Raw genomic sequence first — 18,054 nt, 5'->3', positions numbered from 1 at the left:
CAGCCAGTTGCTAAGATATGGGAAAAGTTGTTCTCTAGCCTAGCTCGATCATATGTCTGGAAGTGCATGGCTTTTGATTATTTGAATTGTGGCAGCATTAAGAGTTTAAGGATGACCTGGACAGAAGGCTGAATCTCCAGCCCATTTTCCTTCACATTTTTTTCTGTGCACAGAACCAACAATTCACAGGTAGCAAATTAGTAGGCCTAATTTACAATCAGCATTTCAGGTTTGTTCTGGGGAGTTTTTTGACCAGATGACAAGCTCTACTTTTTTCCACTTCTGGAGATCTTGAGTCATACTTAAATCAACTGCAGCTGCATAAGTTTAAATTGGTGCCTCGTCCCTACTTGTTTTATTTCCTAAGAGAACCCAGTGTTAGTTCTCTCTTACCCTCTTCCTGGATTATCTTCATTAAGATTGAAGTTGCTGGAGACCCTCTGGCATTTCATGAAACTGAAACTCTGTCAGGAAGTTTCACTTCACTATAGTGAAGTTTCCATAGTTGTTACATAACTTCTTCCAACAAAACTTTATTCTCCAAACTGTTCAAACTGTTTTTTCCTCATTGCAAAAATCTTCTAGTCTTAATACATATTGTAAAGAAATTTGCTACCCCTCACTGGTACACAAATCTCCACGGTTCTCTGTGATACCCAATCCCTTTTCAAGTGTTAGATGCTCAGCCTGAGACAGATGTATGGACAGTTTTAACATTACATATAACTTCTGCTGCTGGGACCTATGAACTCTTTACTCATTTCCTTTCCTCATTGACTCTGCCCCACTAGTCTCAGCAGTATAGCAACATGTTATAACCAGAACTCAAGATCCTTCTCTCCAATTTCTGGTCCCAAATATTCAGGAATAACCATGGTTTTCCAATCATCATCAGCCTATTACCACATACTCCAATGCTTGCACAATAGTAATCTCACAGAAGCAGCCAAGTTTCCAAGAAGTCTGCCCTGGTAGAGGAAGCATGGACAGAGCTTTAGAGCAGTTCCCAGAAGACAGACTATGAACTCTCTTGCCCCTTCCAGTACAAATTAAAAAAAAAAATTGCAAATCTCCAGATGTTTAAACACCAACTTTCAAAGTCTGTACTCTCTTGCTGCTTCTTAAGGACTCTAAGCTCAAAAACATGGAACAGCTGTGTGACTTCCTCAAAGGCTGTTTAATGAGTAGTTCCACACTACCGCTAATGGCCTGGCCTGTGCAGGGTTAATTTCTACTTTCCCAGACCATGTACCCAACAGTTTGAGATTCATGATGTACATGGTCTGCTCATTTATGGAATGGAGAATTAGTGGGGATTTAACTTAAAGGAAGCTAAGGAAATTCATGTGAAGAACCAGTGAAACTTGAATTTGTCTGGGTTCTCCTAGACTGTGTATTCTCATTTGCTGTCTCTACACAGCATCATCGTAATCCAGGCATGATATCCCCTAAAAAGTTGCCCCATCAAAATTTAATGTTTGGTGATTCTGACAAGTTTTGGTGATGGGACATATCAAGCACTGCATGTCATTCCCCTCATGTTTCATTGGTTCTCTGTCCTACCTTGACCTCTCTTCTCATGTCTCACAGCACTTTTATCCCTTTTCTGAGGCCTTGGAGCCAAGAGACATCTGTGTTCCTCAGAGACTCACTTTATCACTTAAGTGGACTTATCAAGACATTTTCCTAGCAAAGAGATTGTTTGTTAAGAGAAAATTTTCACACTTTAAGAGGAGAAAAGTCTCCTTAAATTCCATTTATTGGTTTGTACAATATACCAGGTATTAACATTAAACACTTTATGTACATTATTCCACTTAATCCTAATAATCCCTTGACAGAGGCAGTAGTACTCCAATTTAGATAAAACTGCTGTCAAAGGAGGCTAAGAAATTTGCTTAAGAGCATATAGATTGTAAATAGTGAAGTTGAGATTTGAACCTAAGACTGACACCACAGCCTAAATTCTTAATCACTGCTACTAAGTATCTAGTATATTCCCAGCACATGGTGCTCAGGATATGCAGTACTCTTGTATTATGCACAACGTTATGGTGGGAGGCAAAATAAATTGCTCTCAATAAGGCAAAGGATTCAGTACTCTCAAAAGCAATACACATATACATGGACTATGCAAATTTAAAAAAAATTGTGAATATGCTACTACTTATTTTATGTGCTACTATGAAATTTGTGCCAGTGTGAATAGTTAGAAGCATTTCCATCGTTTTAATATAGAGTTGGCTGTGGATTGAGCCTGTGAGTTTAACATCACAACCTCCTACTTATTGAGTACTTCCTCTGAGGATGACATTGTGTTTTCTGGGGAGGTACAGAATGAACCATAAAAGATGGTCTAGGTCGAGAGCTTATTGTAGTTGGCGCAGATGCTATGTATCCTTTAGAAGTTATTGAAAAAATACAAAAAGTATACTGCACGTTAGATGAGTGGTCCAGGTCGTCCAATCTTGGAGTGGTTAGAGAAGTCTGAAGTAATAAGGTGAAAATCCAGTCCAGTTTCGAAGAACGAGGATTGGAATTGTTGTAGAGAAGGTTGAAAGTTCGCTCCTGGTGGGAGGATCAATGGAAACTACTTGTGTTATCACAACCTGCTCCTGAGCACAACACGGCCCATCACACCAGCTACTCGTACTCCGGCACTCAACCAGAAAGCACCTCGCAAGCGGACATTGCTCCTCCAGCAGCTGTCAAGCTCAAAGTACCAGTTCGGGAACCCCGGGACAGCGCCCACCTCTCCCAGCTTCCGCTTCCGGTCCTTCAGGCTCCGCCTCAGCGGAAAAGGCTTTGTGAGAAGGGGGAGGAGTAAAGGTGGGAAACTGCGCGAGCCGCGCAGGCGCACCTTGGATGGCTGCAATGGCGCTGTCGTGCTCCCTGAATAGATATCTGCTGCTCATGGCTCAAGAGCACCTGGAGTTCCGCCTGCCGGTGAGCCCGCAGCGACCTCCACAACTTAAGGACGGGAGAGGACGGCACGGTGGGGGTTGGTGTGCGGGCGGCGGCGATCGTTCCAGCCTGAGCAAGCAGGGACCCGGGGGTGTGTGCTTGTCGGGGATATCACGGGTCCCCAGTCCCTCGGTCCCTAGGAAGAATCTGAGCTTGGCGGAGGATGTGTGAGAAAGAAGTCCAAGACGCACTCTCTCAGCCTTGCCAAATCTTTTCATTCATTCTTCTACCCATGCGCCAGGTATTGGAGTTAGGTGAATATGACCGGTCCTCTTGCTTCGGGAGCTCTTCGTCTAGCGGAGAATAGAGACAGCCGATAGAAATGCTCAGGGCGGTGTTTTAAGTGGCAAATATGTAGGTCAGAGCCCGTGTGGCAGGGTGGGATTGCTGATGGTGGTAGTAGGTGGTAGGAGTTAGATAATGGAGAAGTTGGAAAAAGTGTTTTATTCATTCAAGAAACATTTTCCGAGTACTTGTAATTGCACGTGCTGGACGCTGGGGATATAAAGATGAAAAAGACTGTTTCTGTCTTCAAGGAGCTTACTGTTTAGGCTAAGGGCTGAACAGATGTGAAAACATATTATGAAATAACATTTGTAAGTGCACTGATAGATGCTTAGGGACGTATGAGAGCATAGAAGGGGAATCTAATCCACCTGTGGAGTGAAGGATGTTGGTCTTTAAGATCGCTTCCATTTGACACTTGAAAGGAACTAAAGTATGAATATGAGTTAGCCAGGCCAAGCAGAGAAGTAAGTAAATTAGGATTACAATTTATTATTACTGGATTATGAAATATGTAGCTGAGAGTGACAAGAAGAGAGCAGGAGAGGCAAATAGGGGCCAGAAAATGCAAAGCCTTGAAAACCCTGGAAGGGAAGAGAAAATGTATTTAGCTTGTAAGGGAAATTTACTGAAAATTTTTAAGCTAGGAAGTGACAATAGATTTTTCCTTAAAAATCACTTTGGCAGCAATAATGAGGACAGATTTAAGAGGAATTTGAGTCTAGAATCAGAGACCAGTTATGAGTCTGTTGGCATAGTTTTATTAATAGATCAAGGAGGCCTGAACTGGCAGGGGGTAAGAGGATGGGATAGACTGAGAAAATATTTAGGTGATGAAATCATCAGGACTTGATGATTGAATATGGGGGGAGGGGGGAACAGGGGCCAATTAAGAATGACTCCTGGGGTGCCTATAAGAGCTTCTCCATTTAAAATGTAGAGCACAGGCAGATAAAAGATTTAAATATTGGTTATGCCAAATTTGATGTGTTTGTGTAATAAGTGGAGATGACTGGGCAGTGAATATATGAGTAGGCACAGAGTACAATATACTGGTAATAAATGTTTGGGAGGCTTCTGCATATGAATACTGGTAGTAAATGGATACTAGGAGGGAAAGTGAAATTATTTAGAGAAAGCACAGTGTCGAAAGAGTGATGGGCCAAATGGAGGTGCTTGAAAGCACTGATATGGAGGGGAAGTGAGAAAAGGAGGTCATGAAGAGGATAGGCAAGTATCAGAATAGGAAGACTGTGAGGGCACAGAAATCAGGAGGGTAAATTTTTAGGAATTTTGCTAAAGCTGTTGTGTAGAATTTTAGGAGGGTAAGCTAGATTGCTTGGTTTAATGGTCGCTGAGAAAAAAGAAGAGATAGACTGCTCCAGAGCAGTCTAGAGCGTAAGAAGGGAAAGTAAGAGATTGGTTAACAGGTTGAGGGAGGCCTAGGGTCAAGCAAAGTTTGTAGGCTGAAGAGAAGGGGAGAATGGCTATAAGGACACAGTGGGGGGTGTTGGCCTTTCACTAGAAGGAGACAGCTTACAAAGGAGAGTTAGTTTGGATGTGGGGTGGCTGCCAGAAGGTCTGCTTTCTAGGTAATGAATGAGTCAGGGTTATTTCTTGAGAGATTAGGGACCAAGCAGTTGAGTGGAGAAGTTGAGAAAAATAGTTTAATTTAAAATAGTCATTGAGAGCAAAATAGGGAGCTGATCGGTTAAAAAATTGCGAACACAGTTGTTAGAGCAAATGCTGAAAATCCAGCTGAGGGTGAAGATCATGTGTTTATAATTGTGCCTGAGAGTCTCTGATTTTCTTCAGTTGTGCTCAATTCACTGGCCTTAGGAATTATGAAGGAGACTGTGGCATCGATTCAGGATTGATGTTTTGCTGGGCTTGTGCATTGGCAAGATAGGGGTGCAGGGCGTAGGGCTTCATGGAGGAAGTAATATTTTAATAGATATTAATTGGTAAAGAGTTGTTTTGTTGGTAAAGAGGACTAGAAAGCCCACTTCAGTAAGACACAAAACCAGGTGTAAAGGCATGGAGGGAGTTGATTATGCTGGTGGTGTGGGGTGTGTGGGAGTGGGGATGAAGTAATGGGCAGTGAGGCTGGAGAGATGGGTAGGATCCAGATTTTGGAGTGTTTTGAAACTATTACAAGGGATTTGGATCTTATTTTTAGATTTAATGGGGAGCCATTGATTCTTTTTTAAGGCAGGAAATGACAATTTTTTTTTCTTTTTAAAACCAGTAAGTGACCAGTAATCATTGGTGTTTTAGAGAATTCTGGAGTGTCAGAGGATATCACTTAGAGGATACTGAAGTGGAAATAGAGGCCAAGGAGGGTACGTGCTCCATAGGCAGGCAGTGCAGTGAGAATGGGTCGCTAGGCTGCAGTCTTAACAGCATCCCCAGTACTTGCACGTTTTACCTCTTTTCTTTCTCTTAAATTATTCTTAGTCATTGTCTTACCCTAGTGCCAATTTAATCTCCCAAAAAGCTCAGTTCTGTTTTACATTTTCATTGTCCCAAGGCTGAAACTTCTTAGTCTGGCATTAGCCTATCATTGCGTGGTTCTTTTCTCTGTCTCCCCCCACCTCCCCATGTCCCCTCCTTCCTACTTCTCCTGCTCCCCACCACAGTGAGACCTGAAGTGAATCCCTATCATTCCTTGAATGATGCCCTCAGTTTTGTGCTTTGGTCTGTTCTGCCTTTTGTCTGGTGGCCCTTTCCTATTTCAATGTTTGATCTATTATTGATTTTTACATAATCAGTATTCATTGAGATTGACCCACGTATTTAGTCTATTTTAGGTTTATTTTTTTACTTGTTTCTTTTTCAAATTCGCAATTTCCTTAATGGGTGTTTATCCTTTAATAAAATTCTTAATTATGTCTTTTATCCCCTTCAATATAGAAAGCATAGTTAAATATGATAAAAGGAGTCCTGTGGGTATGCTACCTTTGTGTATTGTTTCTCTTGGTTCTTTTTCATATGGGTGCTGGCTTATTTTTAAATATATGCTAGATGTCTTTGTAAAGTTATTTGAAGAAATAACATGAAGACTGGGATGATGTAAATCCTCTTAAAGGTAGCAACATTAATGATCTAGAGTGACTTGAACTCATTTTCTGGTGTTAAGTTTTGTTTCTGTTCTGATTCACACATGCTCCTCTGGTATGTAGCTTTTGGGGATCTCAATCCAGACTGAGGGGTTTATCAAGCTATCTTCCTTCTCCATGGACGGCCCAATATTCTTCTGTTTCTCTAGCTCCATTAAGCTGTCAAAAACACTTTCCACCCTCACAGCTGCTTTTGGAATTGATAAATGCCCCAGGAAGCAAGTGGCTGCACCTTGGGATTTCTGGCTTCTCCTGAAGTTTGGTTTGGTAATTCTTATAACGTCTCTATGCCTTCAGATGCCAGGTTTCTCTAGTTCTTCTCAGAAGGCTTAATCTGAATTACCTAGTTTGCCATCAGTGGAAGTGGAAGTCCTCTTTCATTTATACCGATTCTCCCTGTATTACGGGCTTAAGTCAGTTTCCGTGAAAACTTCTAAAACTGAAGTAATCTTTTCTCTCTTGAACTCTGATATAATACCTTTTTGAGCACTCACTGTTTTACACCTCACATTTCAGTTACTAGGTTTAATGTTTTGTTCTACTAGACTGTAAGCTCTCTGAGGATAAAATGTGTGTTTATCTTTACATAGCTTAGTGCCTTGCACATGTTAGTTTTTCAGTAAGTATTGAATTGAGTGAAAGGATCCTTTTGGGGAAGGGAATCAGAAGGGCTGTCAACACTTTTGAGTCAGTCTTCTGTATGAGAACTGCTAAGAAGGAAAGCTGCAATGAGTAGCTGCCTTTATGATTTAAAATGAGAGATTAGGAATGTACGTGTGGTCCGGTTTTACCTTTGTAGAGTTAATCAGGGCCAATTTTAGTTGGCGCCTGCCTTATTGTACTAAAAGTAGACATCTGGGTTTTATTGCTGGCTCTGAAACAAACTAAGTGTATGAAAAAGTGAGTGGCTAAAAGAACTGAAAATCTCGTATGAATTAATGCATCAGGCATGCCCCAGATCAGGCTGTATTTTTATATCCGATATAAATTCTTTTGTTCCTAATGGAGAAAAATTCCCAACTAGAAAAGTCAATTTGCCATAAGAAGAGTAAAGATTTTGTGTTTTGCTTTTTCCAAGTGGATTGAGTAGTTTAATACAGGTTTTGCTCATAAATTTGAAACTTGGGTCATCATATCTCGTTTTTAAGTCATTGCTTAAGTTTTAGGTAGTAGAGCTAATGCTATGCCCTAAACTTCAATAATCCTTCACTTTTTTTTTTCCGAAGTAGGAATTTTAACTGTTTTTTAAAACCTTTGTGGGTTTTTGGCCTGTTACTTTTATATTTTATTTTATTATTTTATTTTTATTTATTTTTAATTTTTTTAATTTTAATTTTAATTTTTATTTATTTTTCTTTTTTGAGAGAGTGCACACACACAAGCAGGGGAGGGCAGAGGAAAAAAGAGGGAAAGAATCTTAAACAGGCTCTGCACAGAGAGTCCCCAGTCAGGGCATGATCTCACAACACTTAACTGACTGAGCCACCCAGGCACCCCAGCCTGTTACTAATTTTTAACAAGATATCTCAGGAGCAGCAAATTTTGATGTTTTAAATGTAAAGCTGATCTTGGGGTGCTTGGGTGGCTCAGTCAGTTGAGCGTCTGATTTCAGCTTAGGTCATGATTTTGCAGTCTGAGTTTGAGCCCCACGTCGGGCTCTGTGCTGACAGCTCTGAGGCTAGAGCCTGCTTCGGATTGTGTGTCTCCCTCTTTCTCGCTCGCTCTCTCAAAAATAAACATTAAAAAAAATTTAAAGCTGACCTCACAATATGATTTAATATAGAATGAACAGTAATCATTCTAGATCAAAGTAACTCAATCTAGAACTTCATTTTTTTTTTCTTTTAAGAATTATAACTGTGAATCTTGCTTGATTTCTTGAGGTACTGGACTTCAGTGTTGTGGTCATCATCATCTTGATTCCTTTACTAACACCCTCATTTCTGTGCGCCTGTTGCCCAGACCTCCTTATTTTGTGAGGTAGCTATGATTCCCATTTTACAGGTGAGAAAACTAAGAGTTGGAGGACTGAAGTGTCTTGTATAAAACCACATGGTCCCTATTTGGAAGAGGTGAAAATAAAATTGTGGTCCCATCTGACTCCCAAGTCCAGTGATACCTCCTATTTAAATGTGTATCACCCATGTTGCAAAATGACTTTTGGGTTACTTTCAGTGATTTACTGATAGACTATGCTAGTTCTTAGTCTCTCCATATAATTCAATTGAATTTAGCTCCTTCTACTACCAGGAATTAAAAAAAAAAAAAGATTTATTTCATAGACAAAAGGAAAAACAGAAAAGGCATGAGTTGCTCAAACCTTCCATTCTTTTTGGTCTTGAAGTAGAGGATGTAGGTGGTCTAGGTATACTGTCTCATGGTGGCTGTGGCTCATGATGAGCTTGGTGATCAAGGCTCCTTATAGTTGGGATGAAAGGGGACTGTAGGCACCCAGCAGAGGGGACACATCTCTAATTAGGTTACCTCCATAAGACCTACAGAGACCAATGGGATTCTACCTGCTTTATGTTATTTGAGGAGAGTAAATTTGTTAGCAGTACAAATTGTAAAATGTGTATAGTCCTCTTGTATTTAACAACACAAAGTGATTGCTTCATGGAATATACATACTATCTGAACAGATTTCAGCTTTGCATTCCCGATGTTTTTAAAGTAGCTACTGCGTTCTCTTTCTAGTTCTATAACTTTATCCAGAGAGAAGAGGAAGTTCACTTGCTATTAACTTCTGTTTAATGAATCCACAGTGATGCTTCCTGGTTAATCACTTACTTCTTGTCTGAAAATCCTCAACTCATTTGTTTACTAATTCATTTTATTGATCAGTTGTCAGATTTGCTAATCTATAGTTTTTGTCATCTAATATTTTCTAAAATCAGGGCATTTTCTGACCAAGTCTTTTAGCAATCCTCTTGTCTAAAATTTCTCAGAAATTATTTACCATGGTGTGGCTGTAAAATTTTTTCAGAGCTTAGAGTTGTAATTTGTCTGGTGTTGAAACTTAAATGCTTCAGGTAGATCACCAATCCACTCTTTAAAAAGATCTAATTATACCTATATCTGTTAATAGGCTTTGAGTTCCCTGTGTTAAAATGTGTTCTTTCTATAATATTTTCAATATAGGAAATAAAGTCTTTGCTTTCACTTTTTGGAGGTCAGTTCACCAGTAATCAGGAAACTTATGGAAAGGTAAGTTGAATTTATATTTTTCATTAGACCATGTGCAACATATTTATAAGTAGAACCTTGTATTTGAAGAGAAAAACTGCAAATCTTAAATTTATATTTGTATAGTTGCTTGTATCTGTTTCTAGGGGGAATTGAATAAAAAGTATATTTTTGGGGAAAAAAGTTGTGGTTTTGCAAAGTCATTCAAGTTTATTTTCAATATTCATTTAGTTCACTAGGATTTTTAGCTCAGCATCTGTACCATAATGGGTATCTGTCCCTTAAATGAAAAAAAGGGCTGTTTTCCATTGATGAGGTATGATTAGAATTTAGAATTTAGTGGAATTTCAGACTCATATTGAGAATTATTTAAAAATTTAAAATTGTGCATTTATGAGAATGTGAATTGATGAGATTTGTATTTTGTATTTGATAGTTTGTCAGTGTATTAGAGAAGTTTGGAAAATAGAAAAAAAGTCATTGACAATTCTTTCACATGACTTATAATTTGAGGGTACTGCCTTCCAGTCTCTTTTCGTATGCTTTTTCCCCTTCAGTTCCAATACTATGAACTTCTGCAGTCTCTTTTTCACTTGATATTATTAATATTAATTATTAACATATGATTAATATTATTAATAGGCACGTATTGCTACGTAGCCTTCATCACTAACAGGGTTATATAATATTTCCATTGAAATTTTTCTGTAGACTAGTATAAATATTGGAAGAAGAAAGACAGGGTATGGAAGGGAGGATTTCTTCCAAAAAATGAGAGAACTTAGTTGAAAGTCGGCTACGGTTGGACTTTACTCCTGATTGACTTTCGTGTATTGAGGGAGGCGGAAAAGAGGGAGATTGTGGATATAATTGGGTGAAAGTGTTGAACTGAGGTCAGGAGGCTGCTTTGTGTTTATGTGTTCTGGTAAGGTGTTATTTGGGTGGAGATAAAAGTGCCTTAATCTTGAGGGTTGAGACAGGGGATTGGTAAACCCTCCTGGGGCGCCTGGAACTGTTTTCCTTAGATAAAATAATAAATAATGATAATTTAATAACGTACCCTATGATTTTCCATCATAGTTATTTCAGAGTTCCTCATCTACCCACTCAGATGGCCACAACTACCTAAAAGAGAGGGATCATTCAAGAAATACATTACTTAGAAGTTAAAAATAAAATAGCTGCATTATAAGGAATGATAACAATAAAAAAATTCCGAGATTATACTTTGGGGTAAAATATGCATCCTTTGCATTAATTATTTTGGTCAAAATACATAAGAGAACACATACAGAATTAATCTTAACTGTGTATTTGCTGATCTTTGCATTTATAGTCATTTATAAAAATGTTCTGATGCTGTAGTTTAGTATCCTAACAAATAACCTGTTAAAATAATTCACTTTTTTACTATTGGAGCAATTTTTATTTTGGTTAGAGTCAGATCAGGTATTCTTACATAGACGTTGCAGATAGGAATCTCTCCTTATTGACTTCTTGAATAGAAGCATATGAGGCCATAAAACCAGTTACAAGTAAGTTGTATATATTGTTATTTTTTTTCAGTCTCCTTTTTGGATTCTTAGCATTCCCTCTGAAGATATTGCCAGAAACTTAATGAAACGGACAGTGTGTGCCAAGTAAGAGAAACTTATAATGTTTTCCTGCAGGTTGTACACCATACTTCTACTACTCTGTCCTTTTTTGCTCTAGTGGCAGAGAATAGAAGGGGTTAGTTGTGGGGAGCTCACTGTAGCTTGCAGTTACATGAATTTGCCACTGGATGGTGGTGGTAGAACAGGGAGTTCTCTGCTGAAGCAGGGTGGGGGAATCTTAGTGGTGGAATGCATAAATAATTGTTTTGGGATAATGTTTTTAAACTTCTGTATAAACAGGAATATGGTATAAGATGTAAATGCTGTTATTTTAGAGGATAAATGCCACATTTAATTATAACCAAAGTATACAAAAGCTAGATGGCTTTTAGTTGGGTGAGCTGATTCAAGTTGAAATGACAAAAAGTGAGGACTGCCATAAAATATGTTTTGATATTTTATTTGTTAGCAGAATCCTGACTATCATCTCTTGTGTGGAAAGGAAAGGAAGAGTTCGTTTTCAAAGGATAATATTCTCAATCCTAATGGCAGCATTAATTACAGTTACAAAGTAGTTTGAATTTAGATGCACAAAACTGTGCTACTATGTAGAATGCAGTTCCATTACAATGAATTCTTGCTTGCAATGTTTGTATGAAATTTGCTTGTAATTGTCTAAATGTTCCTGGAAATTGGTGGAAGCTTTAGGATTAAAAAAATTTTTTTTGAACATGTATTAATTTTTGATAGACAGACACAGAGCGCAAGAGGGGGAGGGGCACAGAGAGAGGGAGACACAGAATCCAAAGTAGGCTCCAGTCTCTGAGCTGTCAGCACAGAGCTTGATGCAGGGCTTGAACCCACAAACCGTGAGATCATGACCTGAGATGAAGTCAGACAGCCACCGAGGTGCCCTGGATTTTTTTTTTTTTTATAGTAATTTGCTTTTTGTAATCGTTAGGAGAGTAACTACTAGTTACTAAATGTTAGTATTAGCTAAGTATTATTAATAGTAACATTTTAGCTGGTCTTTTTTCTTTTTGTCTTATGGAGAAGACTTTGGGAAAATTGGATTTACTGCACCTTTTCACCTGTTTCACTAAAATAAATGATGTTACTGCATGATTTGTATTCTAGTATAAGAATACAATGATGAAAACCTGGAAAAATCTTGACTCATGTTAAATTTCCCTCCTTCTGTATAAAGTGAAACTTCTCTGTGTAATTTGAACTAAAGCTATGTTGATTTTTAGGACACATTATTTCTAGCTTAGAAAATTCAGGTGATAGTATTACTGTATTGTATTAGTGGAGCAAGCATAACGAACTAGGGGAGTAATTGTTATATATTACTGCACGAGCTGATTTCTTTACTGAATTTAGTACTAATCATTTATTTCCTAGGTCCATATTTGAACTATGGGGTCATGGAAAATCTCCGGAGGAGCTGTATAGTTCTCTTAAAAACTACCCTGCGGAGAAGATGGTACGTAGTGAAATGCGGTTTTATATAGGTATATTTACATATACTGTAGAACTACTAAACTTAAAAGAATTTATCTGCTTTTATTTTAGGTTCCATTCCTACATTCAGATTCTACATATAAAATAAAGATTCACACATTTAATAAAACATTGTCACAAGAAGAAAAAGTCAAACGAATAGATGTAAGTGAATTTAGCTAAAATCAAAATCAAATGTAGTCTGGCTGCTGTTGATAGGTGATAGTACTCAGCTCTGCTAAGTGCTTGTTTTGTAGTACACTGTGTGCTAGGTCATTTTCATGTTTTGTCTTAATGCTGATACCAAACTTACAAGATAGGTATTATTCTGTAAGCACTATTTTTCCTTTACTATTCTAATGAGACATGAGAATTACTTTTATTTTTTAGGCACTTGAATTTCTGCCATTTGAAGGAAAAGTGAATTTAAAGAAGCCACAGCATATATTCTCTATATTGGAGGATTATGGCTTGGACCCAAACTGCATCCCTGAGAATCCACATAATATTTATTTTGGTAGATGGGTAAGCAGGTGTTCTTGTTACCTATTTCAGATCGTTTCTTTAAAAGCTTAATGTTCGACCTTCGAAGGCTCAGAACTACTGTGTGAATTAAAATTGGTGGGAAATATGTGGTTATGTGTTCTGTTTGTTTTTTCAGAGATTCCTGTGAAGTGCAAGAGGCTTGTTAGATACAGGGTCTAGGTAGGAGATGGTATATGGGGGAAAAAATAATGTAAGACTTGTCTGAAAGTCTGAATTGCTTTTTAAGCAGAGAGAAGGCAGAGTGCTGTGATAGCTGAGGGATCTCCTTTGTGGAGCTCTCGAATTTGAGCTTGCCTACTGAAAAGAAATGAGATTACAGCAGAGCAGTTCTGCCCACTTCCCCTAAGGCTGTAAGTGGGTAATGGAAGCTGAGCCTTATGTTACAGAATATTGTTATTTAGCAGAAAAAAAAGAGGTGGCTAAAGTTTATTCACCATCAACCCCTGGAATTATTGCATTCAAATTCAATGCAAATTTAGTTTGAAAAGTCAAAGTCATTTGCAACCATTATGAAATACAAGGTAATTGTCCATAATCACTTCAGTCACAGTTTTTAAAGGAACAAGTTTAGAGCAATGGTAAGTGGAAAGAAGTTCTTATCATTCAGATCCTGTGGTTTTGTGAATAATGATCTTAACTCTGTTATGCAGTTACACTAATTTGAAGAATCTCTGATCTAGATTGCAGATGGACAGAGAGAGCTTATTGAGTCATACAGTGTTAAAAAGAGACACTTTATTGGAAATACAAGCATGGATGCTGGTTTATCATTTATCATGGCCAACCATGGAAAAGTGAAAGAAAATGATATTGTCTTTGATCCGTTTGTTGGAACAGGTATTTTTATTTAACTGTTAAAATAGTGCATAGATGTTACTTGTCTATATTAGTCAAGGTCATAGTAATATTTTTGCTAAAAGATTAGTACATTTGGACAATAATCATAATTATCATAAGACAGTGGCTAAGAGACAACCAGATATTTGTGTAATAGCCCTGTATGTAACACTTTCACCACTTCAAAGATAATGCTGATACAATTTTGTGAACTTTTTCCCCAGGTAAGCCACTAGGTGGAGAAGCATACTGTCCACTGCAATACCATGCACTGTGGAAGTGTTTTGCAGCTATATAGTTTATTTAAGTAGGAGAACTCTTGGGTGGAAAAAAGACTTGAGTGACAAGACAAAAAAATGTGTTCATCATTTAAAATTGATAACCATATATTTACATGGAAAAAAATGGGTAATGTGTCTTATCTTTGGTTTGGTTTATAGAGGTCTATAAGTAAGTGTGAAAGTAAGAAAAGTGACTAATTACCAATGGGCTAGAGCCTGGCTGCTGAGGCTGCAATCTGGGTTTTCTGTACACACTTGATTAGATGTCCGTATAATTAACTGTGTGTAGAAGACTTAAAATTCCAAATTTACCTCATATGGCTCTGTGAAGACATTTTCCTGCTTCACCCCATGTTTTGCTGGGTCTTATTCATGCCTAGGGGATACTAGCATTTAGGATTGTCTGGCTAAATTCATTGTAATTCAGATTATGTAGGAACAAATTATATTTGTGGTTGGAGTTTCTCCCTGTAGCTGTCTTTCCTCATCAGAAACTTGGGAAGCAGTGTTGATGCAATAGCTAACGTTGAATTAGAAAGAAAAAAATCTTCCTGAGGAGATTATGGCACAGGGAGAGGTTATGTGACTTAGCTAAGGTTATACAGTGTATAAATTTCATGAGATTCAAACTTAAGCAGTCTGACTCCAAAGCTCAGGCCCTTGACTGCTATCCTATCTGTATTAGGATCTGTCGGCCAACTATTATACCATAAACTAACTTGAAGAATGTCTCCACATGTGATTAGGAAGAAATAGTATCAAAGTCAAGAGATTTCCAACTTGCAATGATTTTCTGTGTTTGTTGTTGAATTAATCTGCTAGTGAGTCTGTCTTCCCCACTCCACCAGTGTCTCCATATATCCCACATCGAACATATTATCTGTTTGTTTCTTTCTTCATTATCCTAAGTGCCTCCCCCCACTTTTTGTTTAAGTTTATTTTATTTTGAGAGAGAAAGAGAGAGCAAGCACATGGGAGGGAGGGGAGGGAGGGAGGAAGAGAGATAGGGGGTGGGGGGGCAGAATTCCAATCAGGTTCCAGGCTCCATGTTGTCAGCGCAGAGCCCCATGTGGGGCTTGAACCCATGACTGTGAGATCATGACCTGAGCTGAAATCATGAGTCGGATGCTTAACTGACTGAGCCACCCAGGCGCTCCCTCTCCCCACTTTTTTGTTAAACTCTTGTTGGAAATAATACCAAACTTATAGTAAAGATCTAAGAATAAAAATATAACAGAGAACACTGGCATATACTTGACGCAGATTAAACTATTATTAATGCTTGGCCTCATTTTGCTTTATTATTTGTTTTCTTTTTATGTTTTTTCAGGGAGACACGTTAAAACCACATAAATATTCTATTCCACATCTAAATTACCCTCACCCCTGTCAGGTTGTCAGGTTTAGCACTCATTGATGATTCTTGCCTGAACCAGTCTTAACTTTGATGGTTACAAAGGGATGATTTCCAATAACAGCATTCCCCCCACAACAACCCTTTGACACTCATTTTATTTTAAGCAAGAGCCCTTTCTTCTCTTCTATGTATTTATTATTAATAAAACTTGTAGATTCCCTTATTTCTCCTTAGTGGTCTATAATCCATTACTTATTTTGTTGCTCAAATTGTCCCACATTTGCCAAGTGAGAGCCCTTTTGCACTGGATCTTTGTGACACATTTCTATCTTATTTTTGAGCACTTTCGTACTTTCTGGCTTATCTTTTTACCTGCCCAAATCCTGGAATCAGTCATTTCTCTAAGAAACCATTGTTTCTTTTAGTGAAAATGGGATTAGAGACCACCAAGGTCTGGGTGTTAGACATCTTTGTTTCTCAACTCTTTCAGCAGGGAAGCTAGGACACTTGTGTGTGTATGAGCACATTATGTGTATAAATGTGTATGCAGATACATGTTCCTACATGTTCATGTACACTGCAAATTCTGGTCTATGCTGACAGATTTCTTTCTTGCCTATCCCTATTCCATTTTTACATGTGCCTTCTTCAGTGAGAATCCTGTTTCTGCTCACCATGCACAGGTTTATTCTTTTGCTCATTCCTATCGTGCATCTAAAATAGTTTCAAAATTGCTTTGTCCATACCTCTAAAAGCAAAGCAAAACAATACAAAACCCTATCAAAATGATACGTTTTTGGGGTATGTATTCAGTTCTCTACCTCACCTAACTGTCAGTAAAGTCAAATATTGTGCTTCTTTTCCCCCTTCATTTACAAATCAGTTCGGAGTTCATTTTTTCTGTTTGCCCTCAGTTTTAGATTTTTACCTCCTTCCATTCTTGTTGATTTCGTTTTAAATACGTAGAAGCTCAATTTGCTTCCAAAAGTCAACTATACAGGAGGTGTACTCAGACAGATGTCACTCCTCTCCTTATCTCTTCCACCTTCCTCCCCGCCTAATCCCTTGTAGATAACCAACTTCTTTTTTAGTTGATTCTCCATTTTTTTTTTTAAGGATAAGCAGATATATGTACATTTTATTTCTACTTTTTTCTTACACAACTTTGCTTTTTTTCACTTAATAGTATTTCCTGGAAATCACTTTCTGTTAATTCACAGAGATTGTCTTCATTCTTTTTTATAGTTGTACTCCATGGGTGTATGTACTATAATTTATTCAAATGGTCTCCTATACTTGGACATGGGGAGTGTCCAGTGTTTTACAGTTATAAATCATGCCCGCAATGAATAATCTTTTGAATATATACTCGCATAATGTTGGAGATGTGGTTCTAGGGTAAATTCTTTTTTTTTTTTTTTTTCAACGTTTATTTATTTTTGGGACAGAGAGAGACAGAGCATGAACGGGGGAGGGGCAGAGAGAGAGGGAGACACAAAATCGGAAACAGGCTCCAGGCTCTGAGCCATCCGCCCAGAGCCCGACGCGGGGCTCGAACTCGCGGACCGCGAGATCGTGACCTGGCTGAAGTCGGACGCTTAACCGACTGCGCCACCCAGGCGCCCCTAGGGTAAATTCTTAAAAGTAGGATTGCTGGGTTGACGAATGTATGCACGTGTAGTTTTGTTAAATGCTGCCAAATTCCTCTCCATTGTGCCATTTTATATTCTTGCCAACAGCATATGAGAGTCCCTGTTCTCCCACAGCCTCACCAGCACGGTTCATTGTCCAGGTTTTCAGGTGTTGCCAGTCGGTTGGATGAAAATGTTATCTCGATGTAGTGTTATTTTGTATTTCTCTTATGAGTGAAGTTTAATAATCTTTGATTTTTTAGGGGGCACTTTTTTAACTTTTTTTGAATTATCTTTCCTCTCTTTTGTCCATTTTTATGTAGACATTTTGTTCTTTATTTTTTTTTAAATATGTTTTTTTTTTCCAATGTTTATTTTTTTATTTTTGGGACAGAGAGAGACAGAGCATGAACGGGGGAGGGGCAGAGAGAGAGGGAGACACAGAATCGGAAACAGGCTCCAGGCTCTGAGCCATCCGCCCAGAGCCTGACGCGGGGCTCGAACTCACGGACCGCGAGATCGTGACCTGGCTGAAGTCGGACGCTCAACCGACTGCGCCACCCAGGCGCCCCTGTTCTTTATTTTTGAAAGTATTTTGTATGTTAGGGACATTAGCCCTCCCTGTTGTTTTGTTTTTTGTTTTTGTTTTGCTTTTGTTTGTTTTTTTCTCTTTTTTCTTTTTGAGAGAGGGTGTGCAGGCACGAGTGGGGGAGGGGCAGAGGAAGAGGGAGAGAGGGAATCCCAAGCAGG

The 18,054-nt window shown here is 38.4% G+C and overlaps 1 protein-coding gene across 2 annotated transcripts in view; it reads left to right on the top strand.

Moving 5' to 3' along the window:
* Positions 1–2,867: 2,867 nt before the first annotated feature.
* TRMT11 (tRNA methyltransferase 11 homolog) overlaps positions 2,868–18,054 on the top strand; it is a 59,556-nt gene continuing 44,369 nt past the window's right edge. The window contains exons 1-7 of one of the 2 annotated variants that reach the window (XM_047102699.1): positions 2,868–2,946; positions 9,510–9,575; positions 11,121–11,194; positions 12,554–12,635; positions 12,725–12,817; positions 13,043–13,177; positions 13,879–14,035. In XM_047102699.1, the coding sequence (XP_046958655.1) occupies positions 2,875–2,946; positions 9,510–9,575; positions 11,121–11,194; positions 12,554–12,635; positions 12,725–12,817; positions 13,043–13,177; positions 13,879–14,035 (679 nt within the window). In that variant the 5' untranslated portion in view covers positions 2,868–2,874. Of the gene's footprint in view, positions 2,947–3,039; positions 3,206–9,509; positions 9,576–11,120; positions 11,195–12,553; positions 12,636–12,724; positions 12,818–13,042; positions 13,178–13,878; positions 14,036–18,054 lie in introns of those variants that run through there. The other variant, XM_047102697.1, reaches the window with a different exon arrangement.

This window comes from Lynx rufus, unplaced genomic scaffold (genome assembly GCF_022079265.1).
Source record: "Lynx rufus isolate CCGP_SWC_20201006 ecotype Redwood Valley unplaced genomic scaffold, mLynRuf1.p SCAF_6, whole genome shotgun sequence".
NCBI lineage: Eukaryota > Metazoa > Chordata > Mammalia > Carnivora > Felidae > Lynx > Lynx rufus.
This window is presented reverse-complemented; position numbering and strand designations above follow the sequence as displayed.